The sequence below is a fragment of the Suillus subaureus genome (assembly GCF_016647635.1).
Source record: "Suillus subaureus strain MN1 chromosome Unknown BJ212scaffold_3, whole genome shotgun sequence".
In the NCBI taxonomy this organism is placed as follows: Eukaryota; Fungi; Basidiomycota; class Agaricomycetes; order Boletales; family Suillaceae; genus Suillus; species Suillus subaureus.
Window position 1 is genome coordinate 125,075 of NW_024538559.1, and position 16,224 is coordinate 141,298.

Consider the following 16,224-nt stretch of genomic DNA (forward strand, 5'->3'; position numbering starts at 1 on the left):
TTAAGAGTTCCGACTGAGCCCTTTCTTTCTTGCGGCGCGTTCCCCTAAATCTACACTTCACGCGCGTTGACGGCCTTTAACGATGTCTACTTGGACGCCGCAGCCTGCAGGTCTACAGGAAATCTTGCAGACTATACGCGACTCAACTGATACGCAAGGCAATGTACAGCGAGCAATCACTCATGTGTGGATTTTCCTTGCGATGATCTGCAGCGCGTTAACGTTCGCTTAAATAGAAATTGAACACCTTTACACGTGTACCAGATTATATTGCATATCTGGCATACATCTTAACCGCTCTCCCCCAAGAGGAAGACCAAATCCGCACGATAGCTGGGTATCTATTGAAGAACAACGCGCGTCTGCTCCTTAACGTATCTCCGGAGGTGGCCGAATATGCAAAGTCGGCTGTTCTTCAAGCCTTCGTCAGCTCTCCTCCTTTGATAAGGAATGCTGCCGGTCATGATATTGTTGCATTCCTTGGTGCTCTTGAGCCTAGAAATTGGCCAGATTGCTTGCAGCAGTTGGTGAATATGCTAGATTCGCCTGATCCAGCTCTCCAGGAGGTGAGTGTCCGCGTGATGATATTCCGAGGTTGGAACATGGGATCATGTCGGGGCAAGTGTCTCCCCATGAATTTCGAGGCGCTTGATGATCGGGCAAAGCCTATGCGAGTGCAGCTCTGGCTCTTCGGCAGCTCTCCTCTATCGAATGTCGCATTTAATTGAACGTGACTTTATGCTGAGCCCGAACAGTCCAAAAGCACGCGACGTTTATATCCCATGATTATCTGTGTCACTATTCGATTGTGAATGCTGAAAATTACCACGCAGGCTGCTTTCAGCGTTTTCGAGAAAGCTTGCGAGGACTTCCCTCGCAAAATGGATGTTGAGATTAATGGAACGCGTCCTCTGGATTACATGATCCCCAAGTTCCTCGTGCTATCGGAGCACCCAATGCCGAAAATGCGGTCACATGCCGTTGCCTGTCTTTCATATTTCGTGCCGATCAATTCTCAATCCCTTTTTGTCCATATCGATGCGTTCATCGCCTGCCTGTTCAAGCGCGCATCTGACGAGGATCCATCTGTTCGAAGGCACGTCTGCCAGGCTCTTGTATTGCTTCTTGCAGCCCGCCCCGAGAAGTTGATGCCGGAAATGTCGAATGTCGCGGAGTACATGTTATACTCAACCAAAGATAAGAATGAAAGCGTGGCCCTCGAAGCCTGCGAGTTCTGGCTCACTTTCGCCGAGGATCCTGACCTCGCAGCATTCCTCCATCCTCTCCTAGGACGAGTTGCTCCAGTATTGCTCGATTGCATGATTTACGGAGAGGATGATCTTCTCTGGCTTGATGGCGACACAGAAGATACCAACGTCCCTGACAAGGATACCGACATTAAGCCACGGCATTACGGGGGTAAAACACATGGTCTGGATCGGGAACAGACAGAAGCTAATGGACAGGAGCGGAAGCGAGGGGCATACGGGGAGGAGACATTGGACGATGAGGATGAGGATGACTACGACCTTGATGACGATGATTTTGCTGATGAGATGTCTACGGAGTGGAACTTGAGGAAATGCGCTGCTGCTGCGCTGGATGTGCTGGCTGTGAGGTTTGGTCCCGAGTTACTGAACGTTCTTCTTGGTCCCTTGAAGAATAAACTCTGGAGTGCTGAGTGGTTAGAGAGGGAAAGTGGGATATTGGCATTAGGCGCAATGGCAGAAGGTGCTGGTGATTCTTATCCGATGATCGCATTTTAATTTTATTCCCCAAGGCTGCATTGACGCGATCGAGCCTCATTTGACAACCCTCGTCCCATATCTAATCAACACACTTAATGACCCTAAGGTATGCTGTTTCCCCCTTACTGTATGGGACGATTGACGAATAAGTGTATAGCCCCTTGTTCGATCAATCGCCTGCTGGACATTGGGTCGGTATGCAAGCTGGTGTACACAACCTATATCGGAGCAACATAAGAACTCGTACTTTGTCCCGACAATGGAAGGCGTGCGTATTTTTTACTTCACATGTGATTGTGACGACTTAGAAGACTCCAGCTCTTGCGGATGGTCCTGGACGACAACAAACGTGTACAAGAAGCAGGATGTAGCGCGTTCGCAACGTTAGAGGAAGATGCCGGACCCGAGCTTGTACCCTATTTGGAACCTGTCCTCCGGAATCTGGTGTTTGCGTTCGATAAATATCAGCACAAGAATACGCTCATACTGTATGATGCTGTCGGCACATTGGCGGATGCCTGTCGGCAGGGCATTGCAGAATCCCGCATATGTGGAAATCTTGATGCCCCCTCTGACGTCTCGATGGGCCAAATTGTCGGACGATGACGATGATTTGATTCCGCTTCTTGAGGTATGATCCTGATCGATTTGTTCGTACTTTGAGTTCTCATGCTTTGGTGTCCCCAGTGCATTGCGTCCGTTACAATTGCCATGGGACCGGCATTTTCCCCTTACGCACTACCCGTCTTCCAGCGCTGTGTGAACATTATCCACCAGTCTCTGCTCCAGTATCAGGCATACCAGCAGAACCCCGATCTCGACGAGCCTGACAAATCCTTCCTTGTGGTGTCACTGGACCTCCTATCGGGCCTTGCCCAGGGCATGGGCATGCATCTAGAGTCTCTCATTGGGCAGACAAGTCCGAACCTTCTTCAGCTACTGACGGTGTGTCTCAAGCACCCACAGGCACCTGTTCGTCAGAGTGCTTATGCTCTTGTTGGAGACCTTGCGATGGGATGCTTCCAGCTCCTACGTCCTCATCTGCCTGCCATCATGGCGGAGCTCATCGAACAGCTTGACCCTGAGCCCAAGGTTGAGTTCATCAGTGCATGCAATAACGCAGCTTGGTCTGTCGGGGAAGTAGCGTTGCGCTATGGGCGTGGTGAGTAGACTTGCCTATTCTCAATATCGAGTCATCAAACATGCCGTTTTTTAGACGACCCGGAGTTCCAGCAATGGGTTAACCCTCTCATCGCACGTCTCATTCCTATCTTGCTGCACCCGAAGGCTCCACGTAGCCTTCACGAGAACGCTGCTGTGTCCATTGGGAGGATTGGGCTGATGCATCCCAATGTTGTCGCTCCCCATTTGCCCGAGTTTGCACAAGCATGGTGCTTAGCATTGTATGAGATTCGTGATAATGAAGAAAAAGACTCTGCGTTCCGCGGTCTATGTACTCTTGTGCAGACCAACCCAGCGGGCATTGCTAAGGTTTGTTGAGATTCCTACTCTTTGAGTGTGCAATAATACTAATTTTTATTTAAACAAAACGCAGAGTCTTCTCTGGTTCTGCAATGCCATCATCAGGTGGCATCAACCCTCGGCAGAGCTGAATTCGATGTTCCAACAACTGTTGTCTGGTTTCAAGCACCACGATGAGGCAGGTTGGGCCGCACAGGTTTCGAGCTTCCCTCCTGTAATCCAGGAGCGCCTCGCTACGCGATATGGTGTATAGTTTACCATATATTGTGACCTATGTATCACCAAAATGACCCGACATCTCATTGTATTTCGGCATCCTTTTGTTCCATGTGTCCTATCTCTGTTGTTCTGGGATCTTCTAGTAGCAGTAGTATTTCTTTCATCACCAATTTGCGTGTGCGTCTCTGTAGTTACACAAATACCTACGTCCTCTCGCTCAGTCTGCCTCTTGTATATCTTTTACGTAGCATTAGTCGTAGTAGTAGTCGTAGTAGTAGTAGTACTTAGCTCTTCTTCTCTGTCATTGGCATTACATTTTAGTAGATAGTAGTATGTAGTAGATACATATCCCGTACAACACTGAGTTCAACTGACATCAATACGATACAATCCTGATGGGATCAAAATTTGGTCCCCAAGACCTGCAAACCCGTTTTTCGGTGATTTCATTGAATGAAGTCAGAATGTACACGAGCTCCACATAATCTCTTAGAACCGCCTTCGGCTCTCATAACCCAAGCCCCCAAATGCAGAACCGCCATAACCCCTCCTCTTATTAAGCGCGTAGGTTTTATACCCATACGTACCACCCACACAGATGGCCACGAAGAGCAGCAATTTGAAGATGAAGCCGAGCCATGAGCCACCTCGTGACTCGGCTCCAGACTTGCGCGAGAACGTACCCTTCCCGCTGCCGCCGCCAAATTTGTTGCGCTGCGCATCAGAGGCTGATAGAACTGCTGACCACGTCGTCACGGAAATGACACTAAGGAGTATGTTAGCGGGAGGCACTTGTTGAGAATGCAATACGCACTCATGCGAATCGAATACTTCGCCTGTCATTGCGGAGATGCCGATGTATGGAGCGGAGGGAAGACTTATGCCATTGATGCGGAAACAGTCAGACCAGCTATCCCCTGAGTGTTGTCAGTGTTAATTCTCCGATCAAAAGATTTATGCGCACAAGCTCGATAGTGGACTTTGACCTATCTTACAATTGCGTGAGAAAGAGAGTTATGGTAGTGCGAGCATTCAGACGCACATCAAGATAAGTATCCTTCAGGTAAGTGATCTTGAGCTTCGTGATCACGTTTGTACGACGGAAATTGGCTGAACACGAGCCTAGGCTGTTGGCCTCACCATCATGCGCTTGGTCGTAGGGCGTCTGGCCATCCCCCAACATTGCCATGACGCGGGGAAAGCCATAGGGATGCCGGGAGTTTGCATAACTGCATCATAGGTGAGAAGGGTAACATTGAAGATAATGGTTCGGTGACCCACGTGTCCATAAGGATACCGAGCCCTTCGAAGTTATCTGGGAGGGAAACAGTGTTGAATCAAGGTGACCACAGGAAGACTAGAACTAACCTTTACTGCCGAAGACAGGGCCTGGTTCAGGCTCGGTCCTTTGTGAGCCAGATAGCCATTCCGTCTCCGTACAAGTGCGTTGATTCACCGGTGACCTAACAACACGTTTGGACACGCTAACAACCAAAATATTGCCGCTTACTTTAAATTCTACCTCAATAATGAAATTGGAAGCAGTCAGTGGCATGCGTGACCAGAGCCATCCCTAATGTAAAATGTGAATTAAAGAGAGACTCTGGTAACGTGTCTAGCGCACCATTTGAGATGGGCGAGCGCGCGTGAGACGAATATGTTTGTTGGTGTTCTATGCAACATTAGAATATGAGAGGTCGCTTTAGAAAACTGACTGGGCTCACAATATATGCATCTGCACCGAAATCCCACCAACTAAAAGTTACGTAGGTGTAAGACTGCATTTTGGGCAAAATATCTTTGTCTCACCGATTTTGTAGGTCTTGATCAATGTATGGAGGAAATATTGAATGTGTGCGAAGCTGTATGGTCTTGGGTGGATGAAAACAATGAGATATTCTGGCTTTGCCCACTGATGGAGAAGTGAAGCAAGCACGAAACAAGGTTGTTCCTGCTCACACGTCACAAATGTTGCAACTCACTCGGTCAATCGTTTTGTTGTTTACTGTCGTGTCCGCTTTACCGAAAACGCATGGTAGGCTTGCAAAAAGTAGATATGCAAGATAGCACACGGAAAAGTGGCGCATTATTGCGAACCGTGAACTGGAGAAAGAAGTGGAGGTCTCGGAGTCGCGCGTTGTGTGTGCGGGATGCTTGCCGCAACCCGAGCTGGTTGCACAATGTATACTCAAGTGCCGTGGTGCCGGAATGCTTCAAAGTCCGCCAAAAATGAAAACATGTACAAGCAACATGTAATGCAGCCTGCAGGAAGAAACCTCAGAAAGGTTTTATTAGTCTAGAAAGATATCGATTCAGATATGTACATCAAAATTTCGGATCATGAGACAGTGGTCACAGAAGGCTCCATCTGTCTCTCGATTGTACAAGTGTATCTACAACTAATTGCGCACTCTAATCGACATTTTGTGTCTTACACGCAGATCGACGGCCAAAAACAGCATCAGGGAATTTATGAATCCTTGATATTGTATCTGTGCCATGTGGGTGGGGCTGCGCTTTTCACGCGAGAAGTATAGCACGATTTAATTCTGAGCATTCTCACCGAACATTAGTTTTTATACTGTAAGTAATTTGAGCTGCAGTCCTTTGCAAGCTTTACATACAGAATTACCACAGAAATAAGTATTCTAGAAAAAATGCCCATTGTTCTCGTAAAACTTCTCGAAACTGGTAGCTACTTCAAGATGTGGTAGACACCCAGAAAGTTGAGAAGTACCATAAGAAATGTACCCATTAAGAAGACGACCTCTCGCACATGACCTCCTCTAGCTTGTACCTTCTTAAGGTAGCATGGAATTTGACATACCCATCGAAAAACGCAACATAGGCGTCATATGCCTCAGGACGAGGCCTCAGGAATTCGAGGACATTGTGATATGCTTGCACAGTTTTATCGATGAGCTCACGGAGAGCGTCCTGTTTGCTGAGAGCACGAGAGGCTGCTATGAGCGACAGGTAGTTTGCGGAGTCGCCTTCGATCTCCTCTTTGTAGTATGACAATATATCACTGAATCATGGCAGGTTAGAAAGGTTAACACAAAATCATCGATGTACTTACTTTGTGTGATTTATGACTATGGCTAGATCCGGCATACATTGAACGTATTCCCGAAGCGGGAGTGTGGAAGGGAAAATGCAGAGGCCGTACGTATCTGACAAGCCTGATAGCAGCCTAGAATACTCGGGGTACGAGGGAGTCTTCGGCGAGATCTGTTCACACAAAGGGTTAAAGATTGAAGCTGCCTTTATCGGAGAAATACCATACCAGCATATCTTGAGTCTCATTGTCAAGTAAAATTGAAGACATAAAGTTGAGCGCGGACGTGACAATTAAATTTGACACCGGCGCAGAATAATGACAAGGGACCTCCCGCAGGAGCCCATCAAGCGTATTCAGAACTGGGTGCTCCTGCGGCTGGCAATTCGTGAATCGCTCGTTGAAACGGTACACATACTCCAGATCTTCTGCCCTGATCATCATGTCATCGATGCAGGTAGCTACGACGGTGAAGAGGCAGATCCATATCTTAGTTGCGCGATCCGGGAGGTGGTCGTAAGCGTTGGACATTATGGCCACACCAACGGCCATGTATGGGAGGATGGCATCCATCGGATAGCCGCGGTTTATGGCCTCCTGACAGCATTCGGAGTACCACGCTTCGTCAAGTGCGATATTGTGATATTGCAAACCGCAACGCTGATAAAATTTGGCGATGGACTGGCGGATGTTTTCCAGAACCTATATTCGACATTAAAATCGGGATGTGGAAGCGTATCAAAATACAAGCACGTACTTCGCCGTCGAAGATGGATGTGGACAGGTTGTTCATGATTGTCATTGTGAAACTTGCAGAGAGAAGGTTGGCGAGGGAATGGCTGTAATGGGTTGCATGTACCCTGTACTTATACTCTAGGATGTTATCGATGAATGAGAGTCCTTGTATTCTGTGTAGGGCCGTCCCGGCACGCGGGACTACATCATACGACCGGGTTGTACGTTGATCAATACGTGCAGAGTCTCGTTAGACCGGGGACTCTGTGCCCGATGCCCCGATTGCCGACAGTATTAATGATGTTACGATCTCTTCGGAGACAATAACCGGATCAGATGTTGCCCGGGCCGCCAATGTATCGAACTTAGTCCTAAATTTGGAAGCGGTAACGTTGGGGGCTTAGAACCTAGGTGAGTATGCAAATAATCGTGTCTCTATCTCCAATCTCACTTGGGGAGAGCGTAATTTTTAGGGATTACTGGGCCGTGGTGCTATCACTGAGATCAAAAGACTGCGCGCTCCGAGTCCGTCGACCAAGGGGAATGTAGCCGCCCAAAGAGTGGAAGTGGGACCAAGAACCCACGGCCGTCACGATACCATCTGACACCCAACGTTGTTTCCCTGTTTATGGTCCCAAGTTCTGAGCGTCAGTGAGTCAGATCTACACGAATACTACCCTTGAAACAGAAGGAGCGACTGCATTCTTTCATTTACATAAGGTTTGACTACTGGAGACTACTGCTCACCCCAGGTGCCAATGTGATATCCAGCATATACTTGGCACAGTCAAACAAGGCTAGAACACATACCAAACATCATTGCAATCTCTCACCCGAGACATCCGAACGCAAGAGATTCGTAAGATGTGTATAAACATTGATCATGCATCTAAGTAAAGCCAAGGAGGTCAGGCAAGTCCATGCACCTGGGGCTTCCATGAATGAAATTCGCATTAGTTGATAGATGACATGAACCGCTCGTCCGTCAAGCTAACCGCATCCTACCCCACACGAGTCACAGGACTGCTCAGGGTTATGAGTCTCCGCTCCCAACACGTTCCCCTCACTCGAATCAATAAATCCGAACTCTCCCACTGGATACACGTTGCCAAGACGTCGAAGAATTGGTCCACCACTTGATTGTAGAATGTCTGCACTATCTGAGAGAGACACCCCCCTCCATTGCGCATTGGGACGCGAAGCCTCATTCATACCCCACCTCATCACCGACTCCAAAGCTGTCCCTCATCTAGGTTAACACCACACCTCGCTTCAAGACCACATTTGGTGAGGTACTATTATCTAGAAATGAAAGAACTGACTCGCATCAGCATAGACGCCGCCATCGACATAACGACATAAACATATTAATATTTATACATCAAGATATCAGATATAACCCTCACATGACCACGCTACGATCTAACCCCAATATCTCGCCTACACGGAATCTCGACCACCACGAGGATACAAGCAGAGTGGAAGAACAGACACGTCAACTCACCAACAAATTCTTCCCAATACTAAGTGTTTCATTAGATTCCTGTAACACTCCGCGGAAGCGGACAAGAAACACGTCCTATCACTGTAAGTCAACGAACCACTCCCTCACAGATCCTTAAAATCACCTCATCTTCGATCGAGAAGCGCGTCTGAAACGGCCGGCGGGAGCAGCGGACTAGTGGGGATAAGCCTCACATCAGGGCATTCGAGGTCAGAAGGGTCCCATTGATTAGACAGTATAGGGTTTCATCCCCGATGGACATAAATTAGAATAAAAATTAAAACAAGTTCGCATTGAGAATTGCGAGTATGACGGACCACCCTACAATTGAGCGTACCACACGGTACACTCGGTGATCTGCTAGTTGTCACTCGTCAGTATTCGTTCGCGGGAAATATTTCAGCCTACGCGGCAAAGTCTGCTTGAAGTTAGCGCCCGACATGGGTAGAGGGTGCCCGGATGCCTTGGTAGAACCCGCGTGGGTCGGGTACGGTGGGTGCGGGTCGGCTGGGTACCAGCACCCGGGCATATAAACTTCGGCTTATACCTTTCACCTCTCATTCGTGTCGAGCGACTAAACAGCAGCACGTGCTGGACCGTATGTAGTGTCGGGATGTTCGGGGTCTTACCGGAGGTACTGTATCTATGATTTACTGTTCAACTTTCAACCACAGCGAACTCGTGGAGAATGATTCTTACTGTTTGAAGCGAGGTTGAAGGCTTCCTTGTCAAGTTCATTATAAATTTAACGCAAACTCCGCATTGTCCCCAGTGTCAACGACGACGCTGTTTATAACGACAATTATTTTAATAGTGGCAGTCAGAGTTAACTTGTACTATGATTAAACTTTCGAATCGTGTGAAAATTGCTGGATCTGAGATCTGCGTTCAAGGTTAACATGTTAACACCGCAGCGTCGCCCAAATGAGATAAATTCCCATGTATGTGATAATACTACGAATGGCAGGAATCGACATTGCCAAACGTCGAAGGCGATAACCAGGATTCGTTCTTCCGCGAGAGTTGCATACGGTACAGTAGTGTCGGTACATGCCTCACCATCCTTTGACAGTTTGATTCACCTGGACGGTGACAACTGCACAGCTACCACCACTGGAACAGGCACAGACTGCAAGGGAACCCAAGGCCAAACCTATTGTGATTCTGATATTATCTCGTAGCACACTGCCAGTGCCCACAGTGGAAAAAGGCGTAAGTTGGCGCAGCTACTACGTCCTCCTCGCCACCAGCAGAGACATCCAATGTGATCGACGGAGCCACCCCAGCAACGTTGTAGACCGGACATACCAGCTGTGCAGCTACTAGTAACAGATCCCCTTCTCCGTTGGACGTCCTGGCAACATATTCTGCCCCTCTCATGCATTGGACAAACAAGTTCGTCTGCTTCCAGCTCCCACTAGGCTTTCTTTCCTTACCAAACTAGGTGTTTAAAGACACATGCAATTCGATGTTGCACCCAATAAATGATTGCCATTGTACTATGATATGTAGCATTCAGATCAAAGAGAAAAAATATTGTCGGCAGGCTTCGAACCTGCACTATCCGGGATAGGGTACGGTTGAAAAGTCACTTTTTTTCAACAGCTGTTGAATATTACTGTTAATAACTGTTAATAACACTGTTGAAAAGTGGTCACGTCCTGAGGCCTGTTGAAAATTGTGAATAAATCCAGGTGTGTGTGAACATTTTGAATGAACTTTTGAGGCTCGGAAAAATGCAACCGGACCCCCCTCCCACCGCCAAGCTTATTTTTGACGCGCTATGTTATTCCCTGCACCTGAATCTCTCACACCTACTGAGTTTCGGGGTGTGCTCGAATATTTGCGGACACTGCTACAAAATCTGCCAACTGCCTTCAACCTTGCCGTTGTCATTTTTTATTCTCGCTGTCATGCTAACTTGCTCGCTGTGACGTAGGCTCTCGCTGTCAAAATTTTCTCAGTACTGATCAACTCCATGCCTGACGAGCGGACAGGATCGAGGCTGACGTGGCTCAACTCAGCAATATGTGGCAACCAAAATGCTCAAACACTCGTTGATATGATTCAGATCGGACAGTGGTATGGTACAAAGGTGCGCAACAATTAGTACACGCCGCACCAGAAATTTACATAACACTGTTTACTATAGGCTGAAAAGTCGAGACCACGCAAGGAACCCTACCGCCCAACAGTCAAGTTCCGCGATATCGACAGAGACCTCCTTCACGCTATTGCCACTGGAGTCAAGCCAGCCACCGACAACGCAACACCCGATCCAGACACTGGACACGACAGCGACGACTCGGAGGACTTGCTGGATGATGTCGAGGATGACCTCATAGACTGTCGCAAAGATAATGAGGTACCAGAGGATGATTTTTTGCAGGTGGACGAAGATATTCACCTTGGCTCTCCTTTATTGCGTGATTTGATCTCCACGGTACCCGTCGTCGGCTCCCAGAATGTTCGAGTGACCCAGGACACTGTTCCTGTGTCGAACGGGGGGGCAACCGATTGGAATTTCTAATTTTTAACAATTATTCACGCTGTTGATAAATAGTTTTCAACTAGTTAATAACGATTTGCTGAAAACTGTTTGAAACACCTGTTGATAAATGGTCCGAGGCGGTCTGTTTATAAACAGCTGTTGAAAAGTCTTGACGATTTTTCAACCGTACCCTAATCCGGGAGTAACAGATTTCAAATCTGTTAACATCTTGGCCATAAGTCTTACGGTTGACGTTCGAAGACCTCTCCATGAACTCATGCACGGGGTGCGATTTCAGAGAAAAATTCTTTTGAGCAGGTTTCGAACCTGCACCATCCAGGAGGAACGGATTTCGAATCTGTTGACCACTTGGTCATGAGTCTCATGGTTGACATTCGAAAACCTTTTCATGAGCTCATGCCCAAGATGCGATTGCAGAAAAAACCATTGTCGGCGGGTTTCGAACCTGCACGATCCAGGAAGAACAGATTTCAAATCTGTTAACCACTTGACTAAGACTACTGAAGGTAAATCGATGAGTTCAAGCTAAACATGCCAAGCGGGGAAGGCCTGCCTGACGATGTGGTTGGTTGTGCAGGCGAGAACGACTGTAGCTAACTGTAGTGTCGTGAACCGCAAATCAGTCCCACATGTACCAGCTCGCACAGCCGTACAAAGTGTGCGAACACCGGGAAGAATATGATATTAACGGTGGTCTTCGATGAGAATGTGTGTAGCAGTAGTGTTCTGTCATCGCTCGATGATACAGATAGACCGTACGGGCCGTATCGATGATAGTTTGTATGCATAGTCTCGCACGTATGTGGGCTAGCCTACATGTGAAGCTGCGTGACCGTATGATGACCATGCTTGCGCGTGACATCCTGTAGACGGAATCAACTTATAGTAAACCCCTCAAAACTGGAGGGAGCAAGAAAAGCTCAAGGGACTAGCAATCTAATAGCGACTGGGAGATTACATAGAGACGGGGTGCTGCAAGTGCTAAACGTGATAACTAGCGCTCTACTTCGAGATGTGACATACAGAAAGGTGAGAAGTACCATAAGAAAGGTACCTATAAAGAAGACCACCTCCCCGACATGACCTCCTCCAACTTGTACCTTTTTGAGGTAGCATGAAATTTGACATACCCATCGAAAAACGCAACATAGGCGTCATATGCCTCAGGACGAGGTCTCAAGAATTCGAGGATATTGTGATGTGCTTGCACAGTTTTATCGATGAGCTCACGGAGAGCGTCCTGTTTGCTGAGAGCACGAGAGGCTGCTATGAGCGACAGGTAGTTTGCGGAGTCGCCTTCGATCTCCTCTTTGTAGTATGACAATATATCACTGAATCATGGCAGGTTAGAAAGGTTAACACAAAATCATCGATGTACTTACTTTGTGTGGTTCAGGACTATGGCTAGATCCGGCATACATTGAACGTATTCCCGAAGCGGGAGTGTGGAAGGGAAAATGCTGAATCCATACACATCCGGAAAGCCTGATAGCAGCCTAGAATACTCGGGGTATGAGGGAGCCTGCAGTGAGATCTGCTCACAAAGGGTTAAAGATCGAAGCTGCCTTTATTGGAGAAATACCATACTGGCATATCTTGAGTCTCATTGTCAAGTAAAATGGAAGATATGAAGTTGAGGGCGGACGTGACGATTAAATTTGACACCGGTGCAGAATGATGGCAAACTACCTCCCGCAGGAGCCCATCAAGCGCATTCAAAACTGGATGTTCCTGCGGCTGGCAATTCGCGAACCGCTCGTTGAAATGGTACACATGCACTAGATATTCTGCCCTGATCATCGTGTCGTCGATGCAGACGCATACGGTGGTCATGAGGCAGATCCACAGCTTAGTTGCACGGTCCGGGAGGTGGTCGTAAGCGTTGGACGCCATAGCTGCGCCAATGGCCATGTATGGGAAGATGGCATCCATCGGATAACCGCGGTTCATAGCCTCCTGACAGCATTCGGAGTACCACATTTCATCGAGTGTGACGTTCTTATATTGCAAGTCACACCGCTGAAAAAATTCAGCGATGGACTGGCGGATGCTTGTTAGAACCTGTATTTGACATTAAAATCAGGACATGGAAGCGTATTAAAACACACAAGCACGTACTTCGCCATCGAGGGTGGGCGTACACAGGTTGTCACTCATTGTCATTGGGAAAGTTGCAGAGAGAAGATTGGCGAGAGATTGGTTGCAATGGGTTGCATGTACCCTGTACTTATACTCTGGGACGTACGTCGAGTTATTGACGAACGAGAGTTCTTGTATGCTATGCAGGGCCGTCCCGGCACGCGAAACGACCGGGGAATGGACATTGAACGTTGATTGAACGTTGATCTCGTATAGATCGTTGCAATCATTTCGCGTCCGATTACCGATAGCGTTACAATCCCTTCGGAAGCAATAACCAGATCAGAGCTATCAGATAGGCTGGCAATGAATCGAGCAGACATGGTCCTTTTGAAGCGGTAACGTTGGGGGTTTGGAACCTAGATGAGTATGCACATAGTCGTGTCTCCATCCCCAATCTCGCTTGGGAAGAGTGTAACTTTTTATGGATTGCTGGGCCACAGTGCTATCAGAGATCAAAAGACTGTACGTGCTCCGACTCCGTCAACCAAGGGGAATGTAACTGCCGAAATAGTGGGAGTGGTATCAGGATGCTATAATTGCCGGTCCTTCGATATGCAGTGGGGAAAACTCAACAGTCGTGCCAACCGGGTTCGGCAAATAACCAGAGAAGTGCGCCGATAATTTGCTGATAACCCACTGAAAAATGGGCCCCAAAATGATACCATTCTTCGTCCAATAATAAGTTGGAATACTTGCCGAACGTTAATCCATTTACAGGTCTCTCTAAGGGATGGCCAAGTATTAATTGTATTATAGCTTTGGGAAGAGCACTTAATCGGTATCTTGAAGCTCTAAGAGTGGGATAAAGCTTTTTGACGATTTACAAAAATACATTCAGCGGCATTTCTCTCGGGACACTGACAAACAGGCTTTGTAATAGAAGATACTCAATAAGCGCGGAGACTCACCTGATAACCACGGCGCCTACCCTTGAAAAAGAAGGAGCGATTGTGTTCTTTTAGTCAAGGTTTGATCACGGGAAACTAGTGCTAATCGTGCCAACGTGATGACCAGCCAGTCAAGCGAGGTTAAACACGTACCAACCATCATCGGATTTTCTCGGTCGAGCCTTCCGAACGCAAGAGATTCCCAGGGTGTGTATTCACACACATGCATCTAAGTAAAGCCGAGGAGGGTCGAGCAAGTCCATGCATCCAGAGTCCCGTAGATGAAGTTCGCGTTGAGAATTGCCAGTATGAGGGACCACCCTACAAGCAGCACGTGCTGGACTGGAGTGTATGACTCCACATGAACGTTGCGGGATGTTCGTGGTCTTGTCGGAGGCACTGTGTCCCTGATTCGCTGTTCAACGTTCAACCATAACGAACTTGCGGAGGTTACTGTTTGAAGTAAGTTTGAAGGTTTCCTTGTCAAGTTGTATAGTTCATATAAACCGCAAGCTCGGCATTGTCCCCAGCGTCGAGGACACTGTGGTGCACACTGATTATAACGATGATCATCATCACTGAGATTAATGGTTCGAAACCATGGCTCGATGGACCCCTCGATGGGGCGACCTGCAGTGAACCTGACGCCGATTTAGCCGAGACACGTAATATGCTTAGGCCACATGGCCAAATACGTGTCATCATCATCATTAACAGACTAGAGCCAGTGACTCAAATATCTCGTTTGCTATGCACTGCAAAATTCTATGGTCCCCGAAGCATGCATGAATGTCCTTGAGCGGTTTGTAACAGGCAAGGCTCTGATTAATGACATATCGGACTCTGATAGACCAAAATATGCCAACTCATGCCGGAAGTTCGAACTTCTGGCCGTGGAGGACTCTGGGAATGATATCGTTGGTAAGCAAACATTTGGCGTAGGAATTACGTATAAGACCAACTTTGTAAAGTAGACGTAGAAGAAGTCGAGGTAAAGCCCGGTTTGCACCAGTCCAGCTGTGACAGCTATGGGATCCACCACGTCCTCCGTAAAGTATCTGGAGGGTAAAATCGTTCGGTCATGATCAGAATCCATTGGACGCGTGCATACCTATATATCCAGTTGGGAAGGTACAGAGCACGATAAAGACCCAGAGCGGCCAGGTAGTGCGTTGTAATTGTCTCCGCCTCGCCAGTACGCTGCAACATGAACAACTGGGGGAAAATGGCGACAGATTCGAGATATATGGAGAATGTCCAGAGGATTTCACTTGGCTCGAACGCGTAGTTGAATATCAGCGAAAGAAAGAAGGATGGCCCAAGGAGGTATTCAATCTTGAACGTGTCAATGGAGGGGTCGTGCGTTGGACTGTCAAAACCAAGGTCGATATTCGTGCAAAAGGCGGACACTAGTGAGTACGCACCGGAAACGGTATTTCATGAGGTAGAGGATGTAACAACTGCTGCTAATGAAGAAAACCTTCATCACGAAATTGTAAACAGATACCCAGCGGAACAACAGGTCGATGTAGCGTGTCATGAACACAAGGGCGTAGAGAGCCTGTGTCTTGAAGGAAATACCTAATAGACATACAAGCGACACGCCTGAGCAAGGACAAATTAGTAAATCCAAAGCAAACCCACCCCTGCATGACCTGGTCTTCTGAATCTTCTGAATAAGGATGAATATGGAGGCCAAGTGGGCCAAATCCCCTACAACCACGACCCGTTAGCTTTCCAGACAACTTACACAACGCGAGCGCGAACCGAACAACCGAAAAATATTCATGTTTTGACGTGTCCACTCCTATATCCTCCAGCAACGTGCTGCAGTTCTCCAAATGATGGTCCTGAAATTTGAGCGTCGTGGAGATGGTGTAGGAGATCAACGTTTGCCGACGTGTTCAAACAGTTGCTTGCACGAGGTAAAATATTCG

General features: G+C 47.7%; 7 protein-coding genes across 7 annotated transcripts; 3 read left to right on the forward strand and 4 right to left on the reverse strand.

Moving 5' to 3' along the window:
- Window positions 1–82: 82 nt before the first annotated feature.
- BJ212DRAFT_1475665 (armadillo-type protein) lies at window positions 83–3,483 on the forward strand (the record flags this gene model as incomplete). Its single annotated transcript, XM_041339263.1, has 10 exons — window positions 83–184; window positions 237–566; window positions 834–1,731; window positions 1,781–1,854; window positions 1,906–2,016; window positions 2,067–2,236; window positions 2,277–2,379; window positions 2,436–2,910; window positions 2,965–3,239; window positions 3,304–3,483. 10 exons carry the CDS (start codon window positions 83–85, stop codon window positions 3,481–3,483), a joined length of 2,718 nt encoding a protein of 905 aa, XP_041198070.1.
- A 455-nt stretch (window positions 3,484–3,938) lies between these two features.
- Window positions 3,939–5,536, reverse strand: BJ212DRAFT_1444253 (concanavalin A-like lectin/glucanase domain-containing protein; the record flags this gene model as incomplete). The annotated part of the gene is made up of 8 exons (XM_041337935.1): window positions 3,939–4,215; window positions 4,264–4,366; window positions 4,488–4,678; window positions 4,731–4,764; window positions 4,818–5,022; window positions 5,165–5,204; window positions 5,259–5,320; window positions 5,432–5,536. 8 exons carry the CDS (start codon window positions 5,534–5,536, stop codon window positions 3,939–3,941), a joined length of 1,017 nt encoding a protein of 338 aa, XP_041198071.1.
- A 469-nt stretch (window positions 5,537–6,005) lies between these two features.
- BJ212DRAFT_1454480 (terpenoid synthase) lies at window positions 6,006–7,607 on the reverse strand. Its single transcript, XM_041338853.1, has 4 exons — window positions 7,265–7,607; window positions 6,736–7,209; window positions 6,529–6,680; window positions 6,006–6,477 (listed from the first exon to the last, which is right to left on the reverse strand). The coding sequence occupies exons 1-4, from the start codon at window positions 7,307–7,309 to the stop codon at window positions 6,204–6,206; spliced, it is 945 nt and encodes a 314-aa protein (XP_041198072.1). The 5' UTR covers window positions 7,310–7,607; the 3' UTR covers window positions 6,006–6,203.
- A 696-nt stretch (window positions 7,608–8,303) lies between these two features.
- BJ212DRAFT_1584582 (uncharacterized protein) lies at window positions 8,304–9,279 on the forward strand (the record flags this gene model as incomplete). Its single annotated transcript, XM_041342338.1, has 2 exons — window positions 8,304–8,829; window positions 9,125–9,279. Exons 1-2 carry the CDS (start codon window positions 8,649–8,651, stop codon window positions 9,277–9,279), a joined length of 336 nt encoding a protein of 111 aa, XP_041198073.1. The 5' UTR covers window positions 8,304–8,648.
- Window positions 9,280–10,724: 1,445 nt separating this feature from the next.
- Window positions 10,725–11,276, forward strand: BJ212DRAFT_1295544 (uncharacterized protein; the record flags this gene model as incomplete). The annotated part of the gene is made up of 2 exons (XM_041332322.1): window positions 10,725–10,841; window positions 10,899–11,276. 2 exons carry the CDS (start codon window positions 10,725–10,727, stop codon window positions 11,274–11,276), a joined length of 495 nt encoding a protein of 164 aa, XP_041198074.1.
- A 903-nt stretch (window positions 11,277–12,179) lies between these two features.
- On the reverse strand, window positions 12,180–13,590 carry BJ212DRAFT_521316 (isoprenoid synthase domain-containing protein). The gene is made up of 4 exons (XM_041343393.1): window positions 13,377–13,590; window positions 12,846–13,319; window positions 12,641–12,792; window positions 12,180–12,589 (listed from the first exon to the last, which is right to left on the reverse strand). Exons 1-4 carry the CDS (start codon window positions 13,419–13,421, stop codon window positions 12,313–12,315), a joined length of 948 nt encoding a protein of 315 aa, XP_041198075.1. The 5' UTR covers window positions 13,422–13,590; the 3' UTR covers window positions 12,180–12,312.
- Window positions 13,591–14,785: 1,195 nt separating this feature from the next.
- BJ212DRAFT_521338 (ER lumen protein retaining receptor-domain-containing protein) lies at window positions 14,786–16,207 on the reverse strand. Its single transcript, XM_041343394.1, has 6 exons — window positions 16,055–16,207; window positions 15,932–16,000; window positions 15,712–15,868; window positions 15,399–15,656; window positions 15,250–15,345; window positions 14,786–15,190 (listed from the first exon to the last, which is right to left on the reverse strand). Exons 1-6 carry the CDS (start codon window positions 16,074–16,076, stop codon window positions 15,154–15,156), a joined length of 639 nt encoding a protein of 212 aa, XP_041198076.1. The 5' UTR covers window positions 16,077–16,207; the 3' UTR covers window positions 14,786–15,153.
- Between the last annotated feature and the right edge of the window lie 17 nt (window positions 16,208–16,224).

Bases quoted from the DNA above. Each gene is read 5' to 3' on its own strand.
- BJ212DRAFT_1454480 (XM_041338853.1), bottom strand. From the start codon at position 7,309: ATGACAATCATGAACAACCTGTCCACATCCATCTTCGACGGCGAA. The intron at 6,681-6,735 runs GTATGGTATTTC...TTGTGTGAACAG, and splicing joins ATGAGACTCAAGATATGCTG to ATCTCGCCGAAGACTCCCTC. The intron at 6,478-6,528 runs GTAAGTACATCG...GCCATGATTCAG, and splicing joins ATAGTCATAAATCACACAAA to TGATATATTGTCATACTACA.
- BJ212DRAFT_521316 (XM_041343393.1), bottom strand. From the start codon at position 13,421: ATGACAATGAGTGACAACCTGTGTACGCCCACCCTCGATGGCGAA. The intron at 13,320-13,376 runs GTACGTGCTTGT...TGTCAAATACAG, and splicing joins CGCCCACCCTCGATGGCGAA to GTTCTAACAAGCATCCGCCA. The intron at 12,590-12,640 runs GTAAGTACATCG...GCCATGATTCAG, and splicing joins ATAGTCCTGAACCACACAAA to TGATATATTGTCATACTACA.
- BJ212DRAFT_521338 (XM_041343394.1), bottom strand. From the start codon at position 16,076: ATGAATATTTTTCGGTTGTTCG. The intron at 16,001-16,054 runs GTTCGCGCTCGC...TCGTGGTTGTAG, and splicing joins GAATATTTTTCGGTTGTTCG to GGGATTTGGCCCACTTGGCC. The intron at 15,869-15,931 runs GTGGGTTTGCTT...TATGTCTATTAG, and splicing joins GAAGACCAGGTCATGCAGGG to GTATTTCCTTCAAGACACAG.